General features: G+C 41.9%; 1 protein-coding gene across 1 annotated transcript in view; it reads right to left on the minus strand.

The window, feature by feature from the left end:
- Positions 1–24408, minus strand: part of UST (uronyl 2-sulfotransferase) — a 405047-nt gene that overhangs the window by 64855 nt on the left and 315784 nt on the right. The window contains exon 5 of the mRNA XM_089668626.1: positions 814–967. Within this exon, the coding sequence (XP_089524752.1) occupies positions 814–967 (154 nt within the window). The remainder of the gene's footprint in view (positions 1–813; positions 968–24408) is intronic.

Raw genomic sequence — 24408 nt, forward strand, 5'->3', positions numbered from 1 at the left:
CACCCACCAACATAGGATGCCCAATATTAGAGGTGATTTGTTCTTACAAAGCAAATACACCTTTTCACACTGGTATTGACTAGAATTCCAGCATTTACTCTTCTCCCTCAGTTTCTCTCTCACACTAAGCTAACATGCTCCCAGTGCTGACAGAAAGGAGCATGGGAGGTGCAAACAAGGACATCCTTGGGCACAAAATGTGCACCTCATCAACCTATGATTTCTTCAGGTGTTAGAATGCTGGCAGCTGGCCTGCACGGTGCCCAGGGTTCTAATGCATCACAGACCCTGTTGGTGTTGTCTGACCTAAAAGTTTCCTCCTGCCTGTCAGCCATGCATGCGCAGCTCAGTGTACATTTTCAGTCCCCAATCCTAGCCGCACCTGAATATGTCAGATCAGGTGTAGCTAAGAGGCATGCTGCCGATCTCCATCTATTTGGCAGTGCAGCACACCCCACGAAGGCTTACCAATCCTATGCTTAGATGTGACATCTGGTATCCCCAGGCTGTTTCCCCCTGTGCCCGTCTGCTGAATATAGTCTTCTTTCATGTAAGTATGCTATATGGTTTTGCGTCCTGCCTTTTTTTTGTGTTCATACACTCAAGCTGTTTCATTTAGTGCTGGATTCTGGTCTGCTACATTGTACACACCAGAAGTTTTTTTTTTTGAATATGCGGTGAATACTAGCACATCATGGCATATACCTGCAGGGGGCCCCTACAAAATAAAATAACAAACTGAACGTTACTACTGCTTTAATTCCCTGGGTTTCCTATCCCAAGTTGAAACTTTTATGTACTTTACAAACTTACCAAGTACCTCTCTTCTTCCTTCATGCCTGGTGTACGGATCATGTGATTCTGTTCTCCTCTCCAGTCTCCAAAGCGTCGAAAAAAATAGTTGGAGAGAAATCGGTTCACGGGGTCTCGAATTATGTTAATGTACACTGGTTGTTCTGCACCAAACCTAAAAATATAGAACAAAGATGATTGTATTAGCTTGTCCTGTGTACTGATCTCACCGCACACTAATCAAGTATTTTTTTGCATGGTATGTGGGAGGGTTCCAATCTGCAGTATGGTGTTATTTTTTATTTTTATTTTTGTACTACTTTACAACTGTAAACAAAATGTTGTTCTCACCATATGGAAGCAGTTTACAGAAGGGTCATTTAAGAATGTGAATAAAAACCTTGGATCTATGAATATCCAGCCTGTATCCTGTATTAACACAATGTAAGTAGCAGTCACAACAGAAATAAAAGCTATAGGAAAGTTTAGTCTTTATAAAAAGAAACTAAACTTCTTAAAAATTGGCTAGTGGCAAAACAGTTTAATACTATAGTTTATGAGCTTCCTTTATCACAGCATCACACTGCATTGTTCTAAACGTTAATCCCCCAATCCCATTCTATCCCCATATCCCCAATTATTCCCGAGATATTCAAAATACTTCAGGTATATGTTTGGTAGAAATTGGCTAGCATCCGGACAGTAGGCAAGTGCTTTAATTGTCAGCAAACAGAAATAAACAAGCAGGTTTTAACTTGCAATAATTGTAAATAATTTGAGCGTATTATAGCATAGAGTATTATTATAGATAATAGCCACAAATATTGTTCAGTTGCACTAAGTTTTTTAAATTTATATTATTGTATACAGACAGGGCACTGAAGCCACAGTTGCAGGGAAAAAAAAACCTACTGCCATACGCTGCCTGCCTTTCCACATGGCAAAGGGAAAGACAAGCAGCAGTGAATAGAGTGGGGGAATCCTACTACTAAGAAGGGCAGGCAGAAGGAGAAATTAAGTGTAGAATCCTATGGCCATATGCTGCCCGTCTTTCCAAAAATCAGGTTTTATGTTTGTTGGGGAAATGTTTTTTATTTTCTTTTGCCAGAGTCTTTGGTTTTGTTTTTTTTTTCAGGGCTGCAATATGCACTTTTTGCTGACAGGGGCAAAAGCTGCCCTTTCTTTGCAGCCCAATTTTTTTCATCTTTTTTTATTAGGTTAACCACTTCCCGTCCGGCCGCTGTTTATAAACGGCAGGACGGGACACCTACAGGAGCGGGTTGCTGTCTCTAAACGGCACCTTGTGTCTGAGGCTCGTGCGCGGCTCCTAGAGCGCGCACCCGCGAGCCCGATGATCGCCGAGTCCGACGGACACGGTAGATTACGTGACATGGTTTGGGACCAATGAAATCGGTCCCATACCATGTGATCAGCTGTGTCCAATAAGGACACAGCTTAAGTGTAAACAAAAGCCGCATGGTGCGGCTTCCGCCTCCTTCTCCTCACACGGAGTTGTCTGTGAGAGGAGAAACAGCCAAGAAGAGGTAGTAGTCAACTGCCCTCCACCTCAGTGACACCTGATCGCCCCTAAAGTGTCCCTGATCGCCCCTAAAGTGGCCCTGATCGCCCCATGTGTCCCTGATCACCCCAATAAGTGGCCCTGATTGCCCCAACAAGTGGCCCTGATCGCCCACAAGTGGCCCTGATCGCCCAACAAGTGGCCCAGCAGTGTCCCTGATTGTCAGTGTCCCTGATCGCCACATAGTGGCCCAGCAGTGTTCCTGATCTCCACAGTGTCCCTGATCGTCACAGTGTTCCTGATCGCCACACAAGTGGCCAAGCAGTGTCCCTGATCGCCGCAGTGGCCAAGCAGTGTCCCTGATCGTCACACAAGTGGCCCAGCAGTATCGCCGCAGTGGCCAAGCAGTGTCCCTGATTGCCACACAAGTGGCCCAGAAGTGTCCCTGATTGCCGCAGTGGCCCAGCAGTGTCCCTGATCACCACAGTGTCCCTGATTGCCGCACAAGTGGTCCAGCAGTGTCCCTGATCGCCGCAGTGGCCCAGCAGTGTCCCTGATCACTGCAGTGTCCCTGATTGCCGCACAAGTGGTCCAGCAGTGTTCCTGATCGCCACAGTGTCCCTGATTGCCACACAAGTGGTCCAGCAGTGTCCTTGATTGCCGCAGTGTCCCTGATTGCCGCAGTGGCCCAGCAGTGTCCCTGATCGCCACACAAGTGGCCCAGCAGTGTCCCTGATTGCCACACAAGTAACCCAGCATTGTCCCTGATTGCCACACAAGTGGTCCAGCAGTGTCCCTGATCACCGCAGTGGCCCAGCAGTGTCCCTGATCACCGCAGTGTCCCTGATTGCCGCACAAGTGGTCCAGCAGTGTCCCTGATCGCCGCAGTGGCCCTGATTGCCGCAGTGGCCCAGCAGTGTCCCTGACCACCACACAAGTGGCCCAGCAGTGTCCCTGATCACCGCATTGGCCCAGCAGTGTTCCTGATCACCACACAAGTGGCCCAGCAGTGTCCCTGATCACCGCATTGGCCCAGCAGTGTTCCTGATCACCACACAATTGGCCCAGCAGTGTCCCTGATCCCCACATTGGCCCAGCAGTGTTCCTGATCACCACACAAGTGGCCCATCAGTGTCCCTGATCGCCAGACAAGTGGTCCAGCAGTGCCCCTGATCACCGAAGTGTCCCTGATCACCGCAGTAGTCCAGCAGTGTTTCTGATTGCCACACAAGTGGCCCAGCAGTGTCCTGATCATCGCAGTGGCCCAGCAGTGTCCCTGATCGCCGCAGAAGTGGTCCAGCAGTGTCCCTGATCGCCGCAGTGTCCCAGCAGTGTCCCTGATCACCGCAGTGTCCCCGATTGCTGCACAAGTGGTCCAGCAGTGTCCCTGATCACCGCAGTGTCCCTGATTGCCGCAGTGGCCCAGATCACCACACAAGTGGCCCAGCAGTGTCCCTGATCACCACACAAGTGGCCAGCAGTGTCCCTGATCGCCGGACAAGTGGTCCAGCAGTGCCCCTGATCACCGCAGTGTCCCTGATCACCGCAGTTGCCCAGCAGTGTTTCTGATCGCCACACAAGTGGCCCAGCAGTGTCCTGATCATCGCAGTGGCCCAGCAGTGTCCATGGTCGCCGCACAAGTGGTCCAGCAGTGTCCCTGATCGCCACAGTGTCCCTGATTGCCACAGTGTCCCTGATCGCCACACAAGTGGCCCAGCAGTGTCCCTGATCACCGCAGTGGCCCAGCAGTGTCCCTGATCACCATACAGTGGCCCAATCAGTGTCCCTGATCACCTTACAGTGTGCCTGTTCATAAAGTGTCCCTGATCTCTGCCACACCAGTGGATCCTGTTCACTGCCATCGTCTGTGAGGAGAGAGATCCAGTACAGCTAACTGTGAGTAATTTTCAGCCTTTGCACAGAGTTTACACACACTCACAAAACATTGCCAGCCACCTCACTGTATCTCTGATTTTTGCCCAACAGTGACTAGTGTGAACCAACTGCAGCCAGATATCTGTCCCTCACTGCAACACCATCCTGATCACTGCCATACCAGTGGGTCCTGATCAGTGTCAAAAATATGGCCAAAAGATCATATACAAGCGAGGAGGCGTTTCAAATTCTGAGTATGACAGATGAGAGTGACGGTGAACTCTCACTGTCAAACTCTGATTCTGTATATGAACCAGAACACAGCAGCGGTTCACTCTCTGAATCAGAAGAAGGTGTTCCAACAAAAAGAATGAGGAACTCCAAGGAGCAGCAAGCAACCACCAGCAGCTCAATACGTTCTTCTGATATGGCTACTACCAGCACTGTAAGTGCAAGTTCTAGTATTCAGGTGTCACATCAGCCACCAAGGATTAGGGCCCATACTGCTGTCCCAGATGCTCTTTTAAACCCTGTGTGGCTACCTTCAGGATCAGGAGCACCTATAATTCCCCCATTCATAGCCCAGTCAGGCATTCAGGCAGAAACCCAAAATTTTACAGCCATTGATTATTTCCATTTATTTTTCACTGAAGAGTTTTTGAATTCAGTTGTGCACCAATGCAATATTTTCGCCCAGCAATTAATCACTCAAAATCCCAACTCCTGTTATGCTCGAACATTTGAGTGGAAATGCCTCACAGTTGAAGAATTTAAAGTGTTTCTTGGCCTTACATTTAATATGGGACTAACAAAAAAAAATGAACTGCATGGTTATTGGTCGCCAAATCCCATTCAACACATGCCGCTCTTTTCTGCCACTATGTCCAGGACCCGCTATAAAACAATTCTGCACTTTCTACATTTCAACGATAATTCCCTGTTCCCCCCCAGAGATCACCCCGAGTACGACAAACTTTATAAAATTCGTCCACTAATCAATTATTTCAACCAAAAATTTTCAGAAATATATTGTCCTGAAAAAAACATCTGTGTCGATGAATCCCTAATCCATTTCACTGGGAGGCTGATCATAAAACAGTACATTCCAAGTAAACGGGCCAGATACGGGGTGAAGATGAACAAACTCTGCGAAAGGTCCACAGGATACGTGCACAAGTTCCGTATCTACGAGGGAAAGGACAGTCAGCTAGAGCCCCCTGAATGCCCAGCCTATATGGGAATTAGTGGAAAAATTGTCTGGGACCTGGTATACCCCCTCTTCAATCAGGGGTACCATCTTTACGTGGACAATTTCTACACAAGCCTGCCCCTTTTCCGCCACCTTTATCTCAAGGACACTGTAGCCTGTGGCACAGTTCGACCCAATCGGAAGGGATTTCCACAACAATTGGTTGCCACCAAGCTAAACAGGGGGGAGTCAGCTAGCTTGAGAAATGAAGAGATCCTGGCCCTTAAGTGGCGAGACAAACGGGATGTGTATGTCCTTTCATCTATCCATAACAGCAGCTCATTGGAAATTCAAGGAAGTCGCGGTCCCATCCGAAAACCCCAATGCATACACGAATACAACCTGTTCATGGGGGGAGTGGATTTAAATGATCAAATGTTACAGCCCTACATACCCAACAGAAGATCAATCTACTGGTATAAAAAAGTATCCTTCTACCTTTTCCATATGGCCCTGTACAATTCCTACATCGTTTTCCAGAAGTCCACACAAAGACCTGTCACCTTCTTACAATATCAGGAAGAGATTATCACATCCCTCATCTATCAAGTAAGACCCGTACCTGAACAAATTCGGTCTGATGCAGTGAGCCGATTGCATGAAAGACATTTCCCCAATATCGTCCCCCCTACCGAAACAGACCGCAATCCTCAAAAGAGATGTCGGGTATGCTCCAAACATAGAATTCGATCTGACACCCGATACTACTGTCCCCAGTGTCCCTCAAAGCCTGGTCTCTGTATAGAAGAGTGCTTCCGTATCTACCATACCGCACTACATTATTAGTGAAGTACGGTGAAGATATATTTCTTTGTCCTCTGTTTGCTATTTCCCTGCCACGTTTCTGCCTGTTGCCTGAATTCATTTTCCTGCCTTCCATCTGAACTGACCTCGGCCTGTTTATTGACCATGCCTCTGCTTGCTGCCTGAACTGACCTCGGCGTGTTAATGGACCATGCCTCTGCCTGCTGCCTGAACTGACCTCGGCCTGTTACTCGACCATGCCTCTGCTTGCTGCCTGAACTGACCTCGGCCTGTTAATCGACCATGCCTCTGCCTGCTGCCTGAACTGACCTCAGCCTGTTAATCGACCATGCCTCTGCCTGCTGCCTGAACTGACCTCGGCCTGTTAATCGACCATGCCTCTGCCTGCCTCCTGGACTGATCTTTTGCCCTCCCACTTTAGTAGTGGGATTCAAGACAACACAGGGGTCTCACGTATGTGAGGGGATCCAGAGTAGTGTTTCCGAGCAGAGAAAACTTTTTTGTTTTCTTTGGGTTTTTTAATTCCCGGATCAGGGTCTGGAGACCAGAGGCTTCGAAGAGATTTGGGTGGGATGAAGCCTCTACCCCTTTGTCCAGTCTTACCTAACCAAGGCCCTAAGCTTAATGTTTCTGCCTGGACCAATCCTTTTACCACGTCTTTGCTTGCTGTCTGTATTGACTGTGGCCTTTTTATGGACCATGTTCCTGTCTTCTTCCTGGACCACTACTTTGCCTGTTTACTCACCACATCTATGCATGACACCGGTACTGACCCATCTGCACATCCCACTGGCTACCTTCCTGCAAGACACTGGTGCCACCCATCCTCTGCACTGAAACAACAGGTACTCTTTGGTTTATCTTTTGTTCAACTTCTTGGTGAATGAACATAGTGCTATGTGGACAGCCACGTACTAGTAGGTTAAGCTTTTAGGAACAGGCTGTAGGTGAAGCTATGCTTTATTGATATATAATGTTTGCTAATTTTTGTGATAAACAGGTTGCAATGACCAGTAATCAGTCCAAACACTGAAAATGTCTTACACATGTGGTATCCCCATACTCAGGAAAAGTAGCAGAATGTGTTTTAAAGTGTTATTCTAAGAATACCTATGCATTGTGTTAGAAATATGTTATTATTGGTAACATTGCATTAAAGAAAAAATAACTACTTTTTTTTCACATTTTCTAAAAATCTGTGTAAAAAATTAAGTCTTCAGAAGACTTTGCTGCTCCAGGACCTCCAAAATTGTGATACGTAGTCAATAAATTAGATGTGTAATTTTTGCCCTTAGTATGCCTAATGGTGCTTATTGCATGTGGGGCCCCTCCATTTGGTTAGGCTGTGAAAAAGTCTTGCACGTGTGGTATCGTTATACTCAGGAAGAGTTAGAGAATGTGTTTTGGGGTGTAATTTTAAGTATGCCTATGCAGTGTATTAGAAATATCTTCTATATTGACAACTTTGCATAGAAAAAAATACATTTTCATTTTCTTTTAAAATATTCCAAAAACGTTTGGCAAAAAATGAAGTCTTCAGAAGACTCCCCATGCCTCTTAAAACATACCTTGGGGTGTTTGCTTTCCAAAATGGGGTCATTTTGTGGATAATTCCATTGCCCTGATGCTCCAGGACCTCCAAAACGGCAATAGGTAGTCAAGAAATTAGATGTGTAATTTTTGCCCTTAGAACGCTAACAGGTGCTTATTAGATGTGGAACTCCTCTATGTGGCCAGACTGTGAAAAAGTCTCACACATTTGGTATCGCCATATTCAGCAGGAGTTAAAGAATGCGTTTTGAGGTATCATTTTAAGTATGCCTATGCTGTGTAATAGAAATATCTCATAGATTGACAACTTTGCGTAAAAAAAAATACATTTTCATTTTCTTTTCACATTTTCCAAAAACATGTGGCAAAAAATGAAGTCTTCAGAGGACTCCCCATGCCGCTTAAAACATACCTTGAGGTGTTTTCTTTTGAAAATGGGGTCATTTTGTGGGTAATTCAATTGTCCTGGTGCTCCAGGACCTCCAAAACTGTGATAGACAGTCAAGAAATTAGATGTGTAATTTTTGCCCCTAGAACGCCTAAGGGTGCTTATTGGATGTGGGGCCCTTCTATGTGGTTAGGCTGTGAAAAAGTTTTACACATGTGGTATCGCCACACTCAGGATGAGTAGCAGAATGTGTTTTGGGGTGTAATTGCAAGTATGCCTATGCCGTGTGAGAGAAAGAACTTGTTAAATGACAACTTTGTGGGAAAAAAAAAAAAAATTTTTTTTACTTTCATCATTTCCTTAAAAAATTGGCAAAAAATGACAACTTCAAAAAACTCCCCATGCCTCTCATTAAATACCTCAGACTGTCTACTTTCCAAAAAGGGGTCGTTTGGGGGGTATTTGTACTGTCCTGGCATTTTAGGGCCCCAAGAAATTATATAGGTAGTCCGTGCATCAGGATTGATACATTTTCAAATATATCAAATATATATACCGTGGTCTGTGGACTCTATAACTTTCACAAAGACTAAATAATACACACTGATTTGGGTTATGTCTACCAACAAAATGTAGCACAATGGATTTTGGCCTAAATTTATGAAGAAAGTATATTTATTTGCAAAATTTAGTATCAAATACTAAGAAAAACATGTTTTTTTTCAAAATTTTCAGTCTTTTTTCATTTTTCTAGCAAAAAAGAAAAACCCCAGTGATGATTAAATACCACCAAATTAAAGCTCTATTTGTTTGAAAAAAATGATAATAATTTCATTTAGATACAGTGTTGTATGCCTGAGTAATTGTCATTCACAATGTGAGAGCGCCGAAAGCTGAAAATTGGCCTGGACAGGAAGGGGGTAAAAGTGTCCGGACAGGAAGTGGTTAACATATCACCCATAATATACAGTATCATTGTAATAATAGTGATGATGATTATTATTTATTTTATTTAAATTTTGGGTTGTTTTTCAGCACCAATATTCTAATTTCTGTTCAGCACTCATTCAGTTCTCATTTTTGCGTACTTATTTTGAAACTCTCATTACGATTGACTGTTTGGTTTTAATTATGACCCTGTGGTGGGGACATTGAAATGATCTTCTTATGTGCTTTCTGGCCCTGATGAAGGGGGCACTTATACCCCCGAAACACAATGGCAATTTCTTAAATTATACCCCTGACCATTAATGAAAGCAGTGGTGTGGCACTTCAATTTCAACTCTTCTTACAATACACTTTCTTTGCAGCATGTCACCACAATAAAGAAGTGCAGTAAAGTAGTGTGCACTAAATCACCACATATGTATCCACCTATTGCCATAACTGCCATTAAATTTGGCAAACACCCTTTGATAAAAAATACATGTCAGGTACTAGGAAGGAAGGGGGGGGGGGGGCAGGTTATGAAGGACAAAGCATATGCAGCAGGTAGTGAAGTAGCTGACAAACCTTTTTTCTTCTTCTACCTGCCAAGACTAGAGCAGCCACTTGTTTTCAAGTCCTACTAATTCATTCTTGTCCTCCTCCTTCTCTACCCCTTCCAGGCACAGAGCAACCACTTGCCTGCATGTTTTGCTAATGCACTCTTTCTTCCTCTTCTCCTCTCATGTACAGAGCAGCCACCTGCAAACAGGTGCTCTTAATGCACTCTTTTCTTCCTCCTTTTCTGCTAATTCTGCCATAGTCCCACACAATTACTGAGAGAAGTTGGCAGAATTAGTGTGGGCCTCCATTTAGCATGCTGGAGCGAAAAAAGAAAACGTTCCCAATCTTCCCTATGTCTAGTGTCTTAATGTCAGCTTGGCAAAACTACTGGCTTTGCAGCTGCTCTCATTTCAGCTCATGGAATCACCATTTTCCATGAGTTTATGGTTTGCTACATTTATTTTGCCCAGAAGGCCATCTGTTGTCATATGAGGGGTTTATGTGTAATCTCTATTAACAAATGTAAATAGAGTGGTGTTCGATATTTGTATAAATATAGTTTATACAAGGATTCAGGTTTTGTGGTGTGACTGATTAACTAGCTAAGGCAGGCCATACACTATGCAATTTATTTCCTTCAACCACAGGTTGAAAGAAATGAATATTGCTCGATTCCATCCATCACTATTGTTTTCTGCTGGTGGAGAGCGCAGGGAGCCTTCCCCACTGGCAGAATACAATGATCACTGTCGGTGGCTAAAACCTAACAAAGCTGGTTGTACTAAAGTTGATTGACAGATTGACTTCAGTACAACCAGCCTGCCCATAGATGGACTGAAATTCGCCTGGGTCCTGCCGAACCAGCAAATTTTTTGATTTGTTTATGGCCAGCTTAACTTTGAGGTATAGGAATGTTTTGATGTACTGTACATGTGGGATGTCACAGGTAATGTTCTATTACATACCAGACATGTAAGAAGGGATGACCATTAGATTCATTGCATTTCTGGCATCAGAGAATCATTTTATGTAAGTTTTTTGTTATAGAATTAGATTTATTGCCTTATCTCAGCCTTTATGGGGCCAATTATCTACACCAGACAATTTAAATCTCTTTTGTTTACAATATATCCACTTCAAAGGATACCCCCTTTAGATGTGCAATGAGTGTGATCTGTCAAAGAATGTATAATTTTCCTTCAAACTGGTCAGGAACTAGCATACCTAATTTTCCCTCCCTAAAAAGGTTAGGAACTTGCATGCTTAATGTTGTGCTAATGAGGGACTGAATTAGGCAGCCCATAGATGATTCAAGAGAAAGGAAGGAAAATCACTCAATTTCCCCGCCTACAGCGCTATTGTGGTCTGCCGGTGAGGGCCTTTCTTCCTTTACTGCTTCCTTTAGTGGCTATAGCTAATGGCAGTAATTGCATGTAACAAAATCCGACAGGCTGGTTGAACCTAAGTTGATCACTGGTCCCTGCTGAACCAGCCGGCTTTATGCTAACTGCAGGGGATGGGGATATTATCCAGTCCTGAATGAGATGAGTCATGTCTGTATAGATGGATTCGAAATTCCTATCAGTCAGGATGACTCCATACAGGTCTATGAGAGACAGGTCTATATTAAGTTAGATTCTGGAAGAAAAGAAATCCGAAGATCATCATAGGTGCCCTCATGTAATACACCTGGTGAACATTGGTCAGCTCATTGGGACTTTATATACAGGGCTCAAAATTTCAAGTCCTGAGCTACTAGCCAGGCCTTAAGAGTTACTCGCCACCAGTTTCCCCACCCAACCCCTACCCTGCCCCGCCCCTAAACATGCCCTCGTAAATTATCTCATGAAATTACATTGTTAAATTTTTATGCAGAATAAAGTTACAAAAATAAATATTAACAACAACTATTAACACAAAGCAATGTAAACATAAAAGGAAAATAAGTGCTTTATATCAATAGGTGTCCCCATCAGGAGTCCCCCTTTACATCAGGAGTCCCCCTTTACATCAGGTGTCCCAATCAGAGTCCCCCTTTATATCAGGTGTCCCATCAGAGTCCCCCTTTACATCAGGTGTCCCATCAGAGTCCACCTTTACATCAGGTGTCCCCATCAGAGCCCCCCTTTACATCAGTGTGCCCATCAGAGTCCTCCTTCACATCTGGCTTCCCCCTTTAAATCAGAGACCCCCTTTACATCAGGTGTCCCCCTTTGCATTGGGTGTCCCCATCACAGTGCCCCCTTACAGGGGGTTGTTAGAAATGTTGGGACCCTGTACAGCCTACCTGATGGGGCCCCCTTTAACCCTGCCCTTAACCTCACTCCTGGCCCTATAGTGATTTTTGCTTTATAGGGCTAGATAGATTAGGCTTAGAATGGGGAATAGAGTAGAATTAGTTAGTTTTTAACTAAACTTCCACTTTAAAATCATCAGGGAAGAGCAGATGTCCTTGGTGCCTGTGCTAGTGTACCCATGTTCTGGCATTGGGCTCTGGGATTTGCAGGACACTGAGATTTAGTAAAAATATTAGGACAATCCTACCAAATCATGGACAGTTGGGAGGTATGCCCCTCCTTCTATACACTGCCCCTTCTTGCACACATGACCCCCCCCACACACACACACAATGCCCCCCATCCCCCTACACAATTCCCTTCTTTCTTTTGCACATTGTCCCTGGGAATCTAAGACATCTAGCTGCTGAGACACTGGACTAATTATTGCTCAGCTTGGCAGGGGTTAAAGCTGATGTCAGCAAAGTGCCTTCTCCACTTGGTTTCCCACATTCTTAACAAAGCTGTAAATCAGCCACTGTGTGCTCCCATAACTGACATCCAGGGCCAACCTGGTAACCTGCCCAGCTGCAGCTTCCCAGAGTACACACCAAGGACGCCAAGTTCAGCAAGAAGAACTCATTGGCTGCAATGCAAAAGCCGTGATTGGCTGACATTACCTGGGGCAGTTCACAGTTACAGAGCGGCTGCAGCAGGTCCAGTATAGAGTGACTGTAGTGGACTTGCAGCTGCTGCCTATGCGGCATTCGGGATGCCGGGATTATGTTGTAAACTGTGTGTGTATAGTTCTACAATATGCAATTTATAGCTGCCAGCTATCGGCGGCCCTGGACACACTCGCCTCCAAATCATTTCCACTCGCCAAATGTGAGCAGGAAATTTATATACAGTCATGGCCGAAATTGTTGGCACCCTTGATATTTCTCCAGGAAATCATGTATTTCTCACGAAACGTATTGCATTAACACATGTTTTGCTATACACATGTTTATTCCCTTTGTGTGTATTGGGACAAAACAAAAAAAGGGAGGAAAGAAAGCAAATTCGACATAATGTCACACAAACCTCCAAAAATGGGCTGGACAAAAGTATTGGCACCCTTTCACAACTGCGGATAAATAAGAATGTTACAAGCATGTGATGCTCCTGTAAACTCACCTGGGGCAAGTAACAGGTGTGGGCAATATAGAAATCACACCTGAAAGCAGATAAAAAGGAGAGACGTTCACTTAACCTTTGCATTGTGTGTCTGTCTGTGCCACACTAAGCATGGACAACAGAAAGAGGAGACGAGAACTGTCTGAGGACCTGAGAACCAAAATTGTGGCAAAATATCAACAATCTCAAGGTTACAAGTCCATCTCCAGAGAACTAGATTTGCCTTTGTCCACAGTGCGCAACATTATCAAGAAGTTTGCAACCCATGGCACTGTAGCTAATCTCCCTGGTCGTGGACGGATGAGGAAAATTGATGAAAGATTGCAACGCAGAATAGTCCGGATGGTGGATAAGCAGCCCCAAACATGTTCCAAAGACATTCAAGCTGTCCTGCAGGCTCAGGGAGCATCAGTGTCAGCGCGAACTATCCGTCGACATTTAAATGAAATTAAACGCTATGGCAGGAGACCCAGGAGGACCCCACTGCTGACACAGAGACATAAAAAAGCAAGACTACAGTTTGCCAAAATGTACTTGAGTAAGCCAAAAGCCTTCTGGGAAAACGTCTTGTGGACAGATGAGACCAAGATAGAGCTTTTCGGTAAAGCACATCATTCTACTGTTTACCGAAAACGGAATGAGGCCTACAAAGAACAAAACACAGTACCTACGGTAAAATATGGTGGAGGTTCAATGATGTTTTGGGGTTGTTTTGCTGCCTCTGGCACTGGGTGCCTTGACTGTGTGCAAGGCATCATGAAATCTGAGGATTACCAAAGGATTTTGGGTCGCACTGTAGGGCCCAGTGTCAGAAAGCTGGGTTTGCGTCCAAGATCCTGGGTCTTCCAGCAGGACAATGACCCCAAACATACGTCAAAAAGCACTCAGAAATGGATGGCAAAGAAGCGCTGGAGAGTTCTGAAGTGGCCAGCAATGAGCCCAGATCTAAATCCCATTGAACACCTGTGGAGAGATCTTAAAATTGCTGTTGGGAAAAGGTGTCCTTCCAATAAGAGAGACCTGGAGCTGTTTGCAAAGGAAGAGTGGTCCAAAATTCCGGGTGAGAGGTGTCAGAAGCTTATTGATGGTTATAGGAAGCGACTGATTTCAGTTATGTTTTCCAAAGGGTGTGCAACCAAATATTAAGTTAAGGGTGCCAATACTTTTGTCCAGCCCATTTTTGGGGTTTTGTGTGACATTATGTCATATTTGCTTTTCTGCCTCTGTTTTATATTTGTTCCAATACATACAAAGGGAATAAACATGTGTATAGCAAAACATGTGTTAATGCAATACCTTTTTTGTGTGAAATACTTGATTTTCAGGAAAAATATCAAGGGTGCCAACAATTTCGGCCATGACTGTATATATTTTTTATTTCCGTAACTGGATAAGTTGGTAGGACAGGACATTCATTAAGGGTTTACATCTACTTTAAGAGACCTACTAGTGCCTTCAAACACTACCCTAATCTCTCCCATGCACGTTATTATTAGAAGCATTATCACAGCTAAATCACACTGTCCATATGACTGCTAGGAACCAACCCAATTTTTAAACTCCCTTATCGACCTTTTCAAGCTAGCTGACTTAAGTTTAAAGGCCAGGCAGTGCATTATGGTTACTATGGCGAATTACCAAATTAGTTCACCAGGTCTGTGAACTCCAAACATACAGGCTTTGCTTCAAACCCTTATCAGACCTGAACCTTATGCCTATTACACCTTCAATGTTTCCTTTTTAAATACAGTTCTCCAAAAACTGAGTAGGGAGTGCAGCAACAACATATGCTCAATTCTTACTACTTTCTGTCCCTACTATTCTTTAAACAGAATTAGCTGCTTCAACAGAAGTCTATTTTCAATTTTTAGTTATTGGGGGGGTATTGGTGACAAAAACAAATATATTGTAGGCATGTAAAGCTGTAACTTCTGGCCACGGCAAGAAGGCATGTTTTTTCCCTCAAAAAACAGCATAACAATTAGAGCAAACAGAGCAAAGAAAGCTCCTAATTGTAACACCCACCTATCCTATATTACTTTATTGTTACTTTATGATGGAATTGTAGTGTCAGGCATTGCAACTATAGCAAATTGAAGGGATTGCTGGACAAGGGTATGGAAGAGTGTGATATCAATGAAAGATTGTTATATTGTTTTTTTTGTGGAAAGAGTACATATGTAGGCTGTATTGGCATTGCTCTGTATCTCCTCCAATTCAAGTTCCCTTCCAAGACAACCCTTCCTATTTAAGCATATAGTTGTGTTTAGGGAATGAATCAGCAAGTATGGGGTTTATATGATAATGGACGTCTGTGACCAAATGCTTGTGCAAAGGGCCTTTCAGTGAACATAATGTTTAATTTGAAGGTTGTTATTTTGAGATTCGGAAAGCAGTCTGAAGGAATTTTGCTGTTCTTGGAATGGATGGTTTTAAATGAGCACTGAATGGATGAGGCCAAAGCAATGAAAACCAAAGAATTTTGCATCTGAGAGCTTTATTATTTTTTTAATACCTTAATCAACAGTTACAATGGGTAGGAGTGCGAATGTATTATTATTATTATTATTATTATTATTATTATTATTATGCATAGATCCACTTTAAAGTTTTAGTTTAGGGATTTTTTTTTTTTTAAGCAGAACTCCAGTTAAATTTTTTCTTTACCATGCAGTGGGGCTGTGCCTCCACTGTATGGATCAGTTGCTCATTTTTTCTAGGCGTGAGGACTAAGCTCATCTTTACCTGATCCTGCGAAAAAATATGCTCCCCCATTGTCCAGCAGTGGACTGTTCCTGTCTGTGGAGCACGCATTGAGCGTGCTGATGTCAGGAACAGTCCATTTACAAGACTGCTGCACCACGGAGGGGCAGGAGCCGAAAGGACTGGTCTAGTGCGGGGAAGATCGGTAGGTCAGGTGAGTATATCTTCAGTGTCCTCTCCCATAGAACAAAATGGGGCTGCGCCAGCACTGCACGGGCAAAAAAATATATTTTTCCAGATTTCTGCTTTAACCATTTGACACGCCAAGGGCAGGTTCAGTCACGTTTATATACATGATTGTGCCTCTTGCAGGCTAGGGGCGCGCAGCGCTCTCCTCCTGTGTTCACTGTGTCCATTGGACATAGAGAATTACTGTTATCGTATTCGGTAACAGTGTATCATCTGGTTGCTATTACTGGTCATAGCGATTACATGATAGCAATGTAAATAACCTGCCATGAACAGCTTTCCATTCATGAACAGCTTGCTTACTGTTGTGATCTGTGATTGACCCAAAGCAATCACATGGCACCTGGCTATGTCTACCATGTGATTAGCTTAGCCAATCACAGACCACAACCATTAACAAGCTGTTCATGAATGGTTAACCCTGATCACCCCTGCAGAGTAGTACAGTTTCATTATGGTGACACTGAACTACCCTGATGACAGGATATGAAAAAAATATATAGTAAAAAAAAAAATAATAATAAATGATTTATTTATCAGTCAGTATCTCTGATCACCATCACACCAGTCATATGATGACGCTGTACTGCACTGGAAACAGTATGTAAACAAAAATGTGATTTTTTTAAAAAATTTAATTTTACAAAAAATTACAGCTTTAAAAAACTCGTCATGCGTCTTACTAAATACCTGATTGTGTACTTTCCAAAAAGGGGTCATTTGGGGGATAGTTGTACTGTCCTGGCATTTTGGAACCTCAAGGTTGAGACAGGCTGTCAGTACATCAGGACTGATCAAGTTTCAAATATATATATATATATATATATATATATATACACACACACACACACACACACACACACAAACATACACACACACACGTTATAACTTTCACACAAAACAATTAATATACACTTATTAAGATTTTTTACCAAACACATGTAGCAGAATATATATTGGCCTAAATTCATGAATAAATTTGACTTTATTGGACATGTTTTATAACAGAAAGCAGAAAATATTGCTATGTTTTTTTCAGAATTTTCAGTCTTTTTTCGTTTATATAATAAAAAATAAAAAACCCAGTAGTGATCAAATACCACTAAAAGAAAGTTCTATTTGTGTGAAAAAAAATTATACAAATTGAATTTGCATAAAGTGTTTCATGAACACAATTGCTGGTTAAAGTAGTACAGTGCTGAATAGAAAAAAAAAGGCTCTGGTCTTGAAGGGGGTAAAACCTTCCACGGCTCAAGTAGTTAAATCAGCCTCAGGGACAGTACTTACATGAAGGCAAGTGGTATGTGTGCTGGTGGCTGCTCTTTACCTTGAAATCTTTAATCTTCTGACCCACAACTATTTCTATAACTGTAATCTTATGGTCCTGCAAGGGTTAATACAAGCAGATCCACCTGTCACTGGGATTTATCAAAGGTGCAAATTAAACCCTTCCTTTTGGCCCTCCTGCTCCAAACACTTATCAAAAGTGACAACTTTGCCCGGCCTTTCCGCTACCATGCATCCACTCTCCTCCATTCATAGAGCATTTTTCATTGTGAGAACTGATAGTACAGCTTCTATGAATGCAGTAGGGGGCGAAAAAGGCAGACAAATTTGGCTCTTTTGACAAGTGTCTGTGACAGGTGGAGCCGCTCGTATTAACCTCTGCAGCATCAGAAGGTCACAACTTTGGGGGTATGCAGGTGGCAGGTAAAGACTGAAGATTTCAAGGAACAATGCAGCCACCAGGACATGGGACACTCTTCATTCATGTAAGTACTGTCTTGTGAAAGCACTTTTTCACAACCATTGCCATTACAACACTTGACAAGGCTATTGCATCTGCAAACAGGACATTTACCGAAGTCGTCAAATGTTTTTCACTTCCAGTTGCTGACTGGCCAATACATGTGTCAGTCTAAAGATGTCAGTATAGAGGACCCACTCTCTCCAATCCAATCACTCCCTCCAATAGCATGCAGATTTCATGGTCCATGCTCTAGCTCTGCAGTGAGTGTGACCACAGATCCTCGCCCCCTGCTTTCTGAGAGAATGTTTGTAAAATGTGTGTGTACAAGGCTATAGGGGAGAGACTGCTGCATATAAACAGGTACAACATATGTAGGAGGATTTGTTTCATCTCTGTGTTGCACCTGAGGCTTATCACTTCACTGGGTGTATGTAAAGGTTTACAACCAATTTAAGTACCCACACTTACAGTACATGTGATATGCAAAATTTGGCACAGTGGAGATGCAGGGATGACCACATCCTGGGAACAAATGTACATGCCTAAGACCAGCTCTGCACATGCTGTAAAATGTTTGTGATGTTTTCGATATGTTTAGATAAATTGTTTTTGAAATGTGATTATTAATCATAAATTCAATATATACCTCTTCAACATGAAGCCTTAGCTCACTAACGGCAATGAGTGAGAAAAAAAATCATGACAGAAAATAACACTGCCAGAAATAGAGAGAAAAGCTGAAAGGGGAAGAAAAAGATAAAATTAACCACATATAGCTGTGTACAGAGATATATCACAGAGGCTACTTAGGGATTTGCATGTACAGTGAGCACCTGCTGAGAAGGTCCTCTCCTGTGAGCAAATGTCAGAGAATTTTATTGATGTTGGTAATTTGATAAAAGTCCTAATATTCTTTTTGGTACCACACTACCAGATACTTGTCTACACCATGGGACTATTATTTGAAAGAGTGAAACAGCTACTAATTAAACAAAAGGATGGTTGATAGACTTGACTGTGTTTATTCATTTTTATCTACGTTGTAAATTTCACATATTTACCTTTTTTATTATTTGCATTATTACCTTTTCTAAAGCAAACGCTTAAATGCATGTCTGTTCTCTGTGTACAAAGAAAGAATAAGCTTCTTAATTATTACTCTAGTGACCAGCTGTCACAATCCCTTTATTGATTACTGCAAGATAAATGGCAGAACAGTAAATTGTAATTTCTGTTGGGAAATATAAAATATCTTTCGCATTCAATGAGATAAGGCAGAAAAATATGCAGGAAATACATTTATCACAATGTCCATCACCTCCTGGAAGGGATGGATACTGATACAACCACAACTATATTAACTGTGATTGAAAATAAATAAAATCCTTTGGGGAGGTCAGTAGATTTTCACATTCCCAGGCTATTATTTCTTATTTCCAACTAAGCGTATAAACAGATTGGATTGTGCCAAATATTTCTGGTATTGCTCTGTAAAATTGCAGAGCTTTTTTAGACCAGGGGTTCAGAAATTGTTTCTTAATTAAATGTGAAAGTCAGGATGACAAATTTTCCCAGAAGGATTATCCACTTCTATTGAAATGTAACACTTTGATTGGGAAGTTTCCATGGTGAAAATTGGCTTTAATCTTGTTTACCATCAAATATTACTTCTAATTACTTACTCTATTGGTTAAGGTTATCATATTCCTTTGCAAGATAATTTCTGCATTATCATCTAAAGACATGCTATTTGATATATTCCATGCACAGTAAGAGGCTCCATCATTTGCTAAACAACAGCATGTGTATAGAGCACTCTTTGTACTTCAGCAAAGTAGTAAGATGTTTTCTTTCCTCCTTTACTGGAAGACGTATTTGAAAAGCTTGCACATTGCATGTGAATGAGTATGACTGATTGCACAAGCATATCAAACTTTAGGTTCATAAATACCAATTTGGAGAAATGTTCTTGAAGCTGAAAATGTGTGCATTTTGTGTAGCATAATGTCATTCCTTGGTCTATATACAAAGGCAAACATACTTTGTTCACTTTGCAAGGGAAATTGTACTTTGCATGGGAACTTTCCCCAGAGCTTATTGAATGAGGTAAAGCTCTGCTGAATTCTATCACGTAAGCAAAAGTCAACTTTTTATTTTCCTTGCATATATTTTGTATCCTTTGCAATGTGAAATTTTACCACCTTCACTAAGTTCTGGTGAAAATTCCCATGCATAGTACAACTTTCCTTGCAAAGTGAACAGCCTATTTGTCTTAAGTAAATCAGCCACATTGTGTTTTAGGGATTTGCCAGTGATTTGGACCCCACTAAAATGTGCTAGCCTTCATTCATGCATCATTCACAAAATACTAAGAACTACCTACAAGCCAGCCTCTCTGCATGTTCTTTCTTCCAGAAGGAAACTGTGACTGAGGAGAAAGAATGCATAGAAAACAAAGTCGTTCATCAAGAAAAGATTGCTGCAGTAGCCCCTTACTTCTCGCACTACTCATTAAAAGTTCCTTTCCTAAAACAGAGCACCGGGAAGCAAGCACACCACGGAGGATGAACTAATGTGATGGATTACACTGTCCAGTCCATAGCAAGAGGGATCCTTCCTGAAGTAAATGAAGCTCACTGGCAAGAGACAGTGTGGAAAGGTGGACTGAAAACTTGTAAAAGTAAGGACGCAGGTTATTGAAGCTTGTAAAAGTGTTTATATTTTAATGTGAAATCAAGATGTTAACATCAGCATCTGAAAGGTTACTTCATTTTTCTTTCTAAGGGTAATTAAAGTGAATCTTTATTTATTAGAGAACCATATTCTTAACTGATAATTTTTACCTGAAGTAACCTAAAGCAACCAATCAAAATCTATCTTTGTACTCATTTGGCATCAGCAGAAATAATTCTTATTTGTAGTTAAGTGTTACTACACTTAAAGAGACCCTATCGGCAGACCATTCGTTTATAACAAAAAAAAAAAAAAAATTCCCATATGATTAATTGTGTAAATACTACTCTAGGCATGATTCATAGATTACATATTCATCTTATGGCAAGGATTGAGACAGCACTTTTTTGATTTAGTGAAAATCCTCAATACCAATGATATTGGGATGTTCTTTACCAACAAAATTCAAAAGGATAGTATAAACTTGTTAGACCTTTGAATTACAAGGGAGGAAGATGGGACAACAACATATCGGAAACCCACCTCGACTAATAGTGTGCTACTGTATATTGGGATAGTCATCATCCCCTCCCCTTGAAAAGAGGCATTTCTACGAGATAATGTACAAGAGCAAGAGGGAATTGCTCTTCAGAGGGAACCGTCAGAGATGAAAGTGCCCGTCTTTTTGACTGGCTTATTAATAGGGAATATAAGTCAGCAGAATTAAAGAGATCCCTTGACAGAGTAAAGAACACCCCTAGGGAATCATTGTTAGTCTCTAGATAGAGGAATAATGAGGAGGTGGGAGGCACAAGAATTACTGGCACATACTGTAGACAATCAGGCCAAATCTTTAATATTGTCAAAAGATACTGGCACGTCCTTTTGGACAACAAAGATCAGTCTAGTGTGTTACCACAGTCTCGCTCGATTACATATCAAAAAGGTAAATTCCTTCATGACTTGCTGGTACATAGCCATTTTAATTAGATTACAAGGCCTTGCCCATATCCAGACCTGGCTACCAGACAAATCAACTGGTAGCCATAAATGCGGCTACTGTAAAGCTTGTGCCTTTGTACCAAGAGTAAAGGATTTTGTTAACCCTAAAAACGGGGAGACTATTACTATTAGATCCTTCTTTAGTTGTAGTACCGAGGGTGTAATATATGTGGCCCTGCCCATTATTATATGTTGGTAAGACAATCTGCAAATTGCATCACCGAGTTTTAGAACATGATCAATCAATGATTCTTGAAAAGGACACACATGGTTTTAGAAGAATGGTGACTGATCACTCCATTATCTCGTTTGGTTAGCGGTGGAGCTCTTTTTGAAAGGTTTTCAGACAGTTTATTTTTTCTTTTGGGCTTTTTTTTATTACAGTAGTTTTAGAGGGGTCTGCTGGATAAGAGTGGTTCACCAGATTGACCACCCTAACCGCAATATAGATTTTGGGGCTAGCGAACTGGTAGAGTAGATGGTGGTGAACCAGCTGCCACATTGGTGCGCTCTAATCGGTGAAATCAAACTGCAGAGGGGTAGCTTTACTATTCAAAGCCAATATATATTGCTTACAGTATATGACTCCTCATTTTGGTGTAGGGCAGAGTCAATTTACCACGGGATAGTGATTGTATAACTTTGCCTGTGTTTAATGTAGTTTTGGCTGAACCTCTAACTCCACCTCATTACATCTAGGACAGGAGAATTTGTGTGATATACAGATACATATTCCCCTTATCTCCTACTCCCTTTTAATGTGTCCACAGTGTATTCAACATCTCGCTGCCTATACTTTGTACACAAGCCTATAAAGCACAGTGGGCAGATACCACATATCCAGAATGTATCCAAAGTGCGTTTTTGTAGTGTGAACTGGCCCTCAATTTCTCCTATTTTCCCTTCTGTGTTAATGCTGTCCATATCTTCTGAAGGTCAACTCTGGCTGAGGACCAGAATAAAGAAGCACTAATGTAAATAGGAGGGATACACTGTATTGATAAAGGAAGCAAAAGAGCAATACAGTTATCCATTCATTCTTTAACTGGCATGTGTACAGGGAACCTTGGAGGTTCCCATTTTACATTGTGGGAGTAGCAGTTCCTAGATCTTTGTCGAGCCTCAGGCACCCATCTGGTCACCTTGTGGTTGAATTGGCAGTGTTTTTACTTGTTAATTCTACAATGTTTTTTCCTGGAATCTATTTAGCACCATAAATCATTATGTTATATTTCTTAGACTAGAGATACATATCCTTAGATTTGTTTGTTGCTGACTCAGAAAGCTATATGCTTGTGGCTTGCAGTTGACCTTTTACCAAGGCAAGCATGACATTGATAATAATGCTGTTGTAGAAACTTCAGACAATTGATAAGACATTGTTTTTATTAGGTCTACTAACATTTCATAGGCATATTTCTCACATCCCTATCCACAGCACAATACAATAATATTTCTCAAGCTAAACAAGGATGTCTAAAACCATTTTTAACTAATTCTTCAGGCACCGTGCCAATTCTGGACTCTGAATCTTAACTAAAACACACTTTTCAGGTTCTTGGCCAGTTTGTGGTAAATACAATAAACTGTTTTTATCTTTACACCCATAAGCCGTTTTTAGTTATTTCTAAGTCCACATTTCTAAACAGAGGGAGGATGTCCTGCACCTCACTTTCTTGTTTGGAGCAATGACCACTAGAAATGTTGCAAAACACTAACAAGACCATCTGAAATGAGGTTTTGAAGACTGAATCATCCCCCCAAAGCAAAACTCTTAACAGACATAACAGCAGAGGTCTGGTATTGCACCTTCTTACAAATCTGCATAGAAAAACATCTATATTCAGCTACATCCTAATAGTTACTGTCACTGTTCCTTCTAGTTTTCAGTGATGGTACTTCAAGGAACACTAAAGCTTGCCATACACTTGCAGATTTTTGAATGAACATTCATATGAACATCGTATGAACATTCTCATTAAGTCTCATCATCATACAACAATCTTTGCTTTTGACATTTGATTTTGGAGTGAATGGACTTTCCTCCAAAATCAACCTGTTTCTTTATTTTTTCCCATCACTGCTGCCAAAAACAAATGCCGATTTTACCACATTAAAGATTAAAAAATCAAGTGAACATTCCTAAAAGAAAATTTTCTAGCAACTTTGTACAACTGTATGGCCAGCTTTAGATTCATAGTCACTGCAAAAAAGTGATTACAATTTAGTTGCCATAAATGTAGGTGCATTTTCCAGAACATGTGGACTTATTCTTCATACATTTTTAGAACCTTAGAGCAGAACTCCAGACAAAAAAGTAACAAGATAAACATAACAATGGTTCTAAAGGCTCAAGGTTTTTTACCTTCATGCGTTCTATGCATGAAGGTAAAAAACCTCTGTGCAGCATCACCCCCAGCCCCCCTAATACTCACCTAAGCCCCCTCTCGATCCAGCGATGTGCACTGGAGTCTTGGCTATCCCGGGACTCCCTCTTCTCATTGGCTTAGACAGAAACGGGAGCCACTGTGTCAATTACAGCCAATGAGATGAGTGAGGGGGCGGAGCCGAGCCACGGCTCCATGTGTGAATGGACACATGGAGCAGTGGATGCCCCCAAAGCAAGCTGCTTTCTGTGGGGGCACCCAACAGGAGGGAGAGGCTAGGAGAGCCTGCGGGGGGACTCGAGAAGAGGAGGATCCAGGCTGCTCTGTGCAAAACCACTGCACACAGCAGGTAAATATAGACATGTATGTTATTTGTTTCTTAAAAAAAAAGCCTTTAGAATCAGTTTAATAGCCCATTAAAAGATAAAAAATAAAAACAGATTTTGCTGTAATTTTGCACTTCAATGCAGAGTTTTCTCTTCAGTATATTTTTCTGTTGCTAGTTGTCCTCATTCTGATGGCCAACATTATTCAACCAACCTTCTCTGAGCCCAGCTTGTCC

This window comes from Staurois parvus, unplaced genomic scaffold, assembly GCF_062004578.1.
Source record: "Staurois parvus isolate SC_StPar_1 unplaced genomic scaffold, SC_StPar_1.0 ptg000059l, whole genome shotgun sequence".
NCBI classification, from domain to species: Eukaryota; Metazoa; Chordata; class Amphibia; order Anura; family Ranidae; genus Staurois; species Staurois parvus.